General features: G+C 56.0%; 1 protein-coding gene across 1 annotated transcript; it reads right to left on the bottom strand.

Annotated features, from left to right (window-relative positions):
- Nucleotides 1-924: 924 nt before the first annotated feature.
- Nucleotides 925-1,554, bottom strand: LOC135381544 (uncharacterized). Its single transcript, XM_064612554.1, has one exon. The coding sequence runs from the start codon at nt 1,552-1,554 to the stop codon at nt 925-927; it is 630 nt and encodes a 209-aa protein (XP_064468624.1).
- Between the last annotated feature and the right edge of the window lie 480 nt (nt 1,555-2,034).

Genomic DNA, 2,034 nt, shown 5'->3' with positions numbered 1-2,034 from the left:
TTTGCGAAACGGCTGAGAGTGTGGCGGGGCGCTCGGAGTAGGTTGGACAGGCCGAGGAGGTGTCCAACGGTTTCCGTAGTACGACGGACGAGTAGGTGGCACCTATCTCAGAGCGGCGGCGTAGGTTGGTCTCGGTACTTCGGCGTCGGGGTTGGCGGTTGACGATGTCTGGATTGCCTGCTGAACCTCGTGCTTGATGATCGCACCGATCGAAGACAAAGGGTCTTGAGCCTTCTCAGGACAGAGGAGAGCTCGTACTTCTTCGCGTACCACCTCTCGAATCAGCTGTCTGAGCGATCCGACGTCGAGGCCAGCGGTCGTTCAGAAAGCCTCGTAGCCCTGGTGTCGTTGGTCGACGGTAGCGCGAGAGCAGGGTCCTCTCAATGCGGACGGCTTCGTCCAGAAAAGCGTCGGTCGTGGCGGGTGGATCCCGGAACAGGGCGCGAAAAATTTCTTCTTTTACGCCCCTCATGAGTCGTTGAACCTTCTTCTCCTCGGATGCTTTGGGGTCAGCTCGCCGGAGGAGCCGCAACACATCTTCGACGAAGCCTGTAACGCTTTCGTTTGGCAGCTGGATCCGTCTCTTTAGCAGATGTTTAGCGCGTTCAGCTCGTTGTTGAAAAGCGAACGCCTCGCGGAGTTTGCTTTTGAAGACGTCCCAGGACGTGAGCGAAGTCTCCCGGTTCTCGAACCATGTCTTCGCGGTGCCTTCCAGGGAGAAATAGACGTTGACGAGCTTCTGGTTGTCACTCCAGTTGTTGAACTTGGCGATCCGCTCGTAGTGGTCGACCCAATCGTCCACGTCGTCGTAATACTCCCCACTGAATGTCTTCGGCGACCGTGCAGGGGCTATGGGCGTGGCAACAGGTTGCGCCACTTGGGTACTGGTCTCCACAGTCATCTTCTTCTTGCGTTTAGGGGGTTCTAATGGACCGAATTCTGCAGGCAGACCAAGCTGCCTTCTGCTTTGTCGCAGTTGGTCTTCCAGGCCTTTGGACAAGGGCTTCCCAGTACATGCGAAGAGGCGTCGAACTCGGCACGAACCTTGGTTGTCACCGCTTCCTGCCGGATGACTGCGTGGTAAGGAAGATAATACACATGACGTGCACTTTGGTCCGACGGCTCCACTCGCTCCGCATCACCCTCGTTGAAGTACTCGCTGATTGTGCGGTCATATTCTCGCAGCACGTCCGGATGAGCTTCGAAACGTTTAAGTTGACGCTGTAGCCTTGCTTCAGCAACGGTTTGGTTCGTAATGGACAAAAGGTCGGGCGCCTTGAGCATCAAGGGAACGACGTATCGTCCCCTTTCCTTGTATACTGCACTCTGGAAATGGTCAAATGCCGTGCGCTCCTCGGTGGTTTGGGAATGATCTGGATCGGTTATGCCAATGACATCAAGACTCCACATCTGCGAAGGGTCTATCACTTTTTCGTTACCGCAAGCGACATTGAAGTAGCCTAAAAAGAGTGCGACAGTGTTGCCGCACATGGGTGCTGAAAGGCTCGAACTTGAGTTGACTCCCTGGACCACCCAGCCGAACACTGTCTCCATGGCACAAATGCGGTCGCCGAGGCGCTCGGTACGTCCCGTAATGATGCTCCGGTAGAAATCTGAGCCGATAAGGACGCTAATGACAGTGTTTTGTCTTGTACAAGAATTTTCTCGAATTCACGTCCCGCCTCTTCGCTGACGTCTGCAGATTCCTTGGCGCTCGCCATCACTTCACCACGGCCTACCACCTAAGCGCCAACGGACTGGTCGAGCGGTTCTATCGCACGCTGAAGACTGCTTTACGCGCCGCTTGCCATTAACGCTCCTCGGCATTCGTGCAACCTCCAAGGTAGACTGTGGCGTGCATCATTCACCCTGGTCTTCGGGTCTGCCTTGCGTCTCCCGGGGAGTTCTTCGACGCTGCGACTCTAGCCCAGCCCGCACCCGACCCTCTCCACTTCGCCACAGGCGTCGAAGAACATGTGGCTGAGTTTCGCTCCCCATTCCCACGCCATCCATCTTCTCGTCCGATTTTCGTGC

The sequence above is a fragment of the Ornithodoros turicata genome, chromosome 1, assembly GCF_037126465.1.
Source record: "Ornithodoros turicata isolate Travis chromosome 1, ASM3712646v1, whole genome shotgun sequence".
Classification (NCBI taxonomy): Eukaryota; Metazoa; Arthropoda; class Arachnida; order Ixodida; family Argasidae; genus Ornithodoros; species Ornithodoros turicata.
The sequence above is the reverse complement of the archived record's forward strand: the minus strand, read 5'-3'. Positions and strand labels throughout refer to the sequence as shown.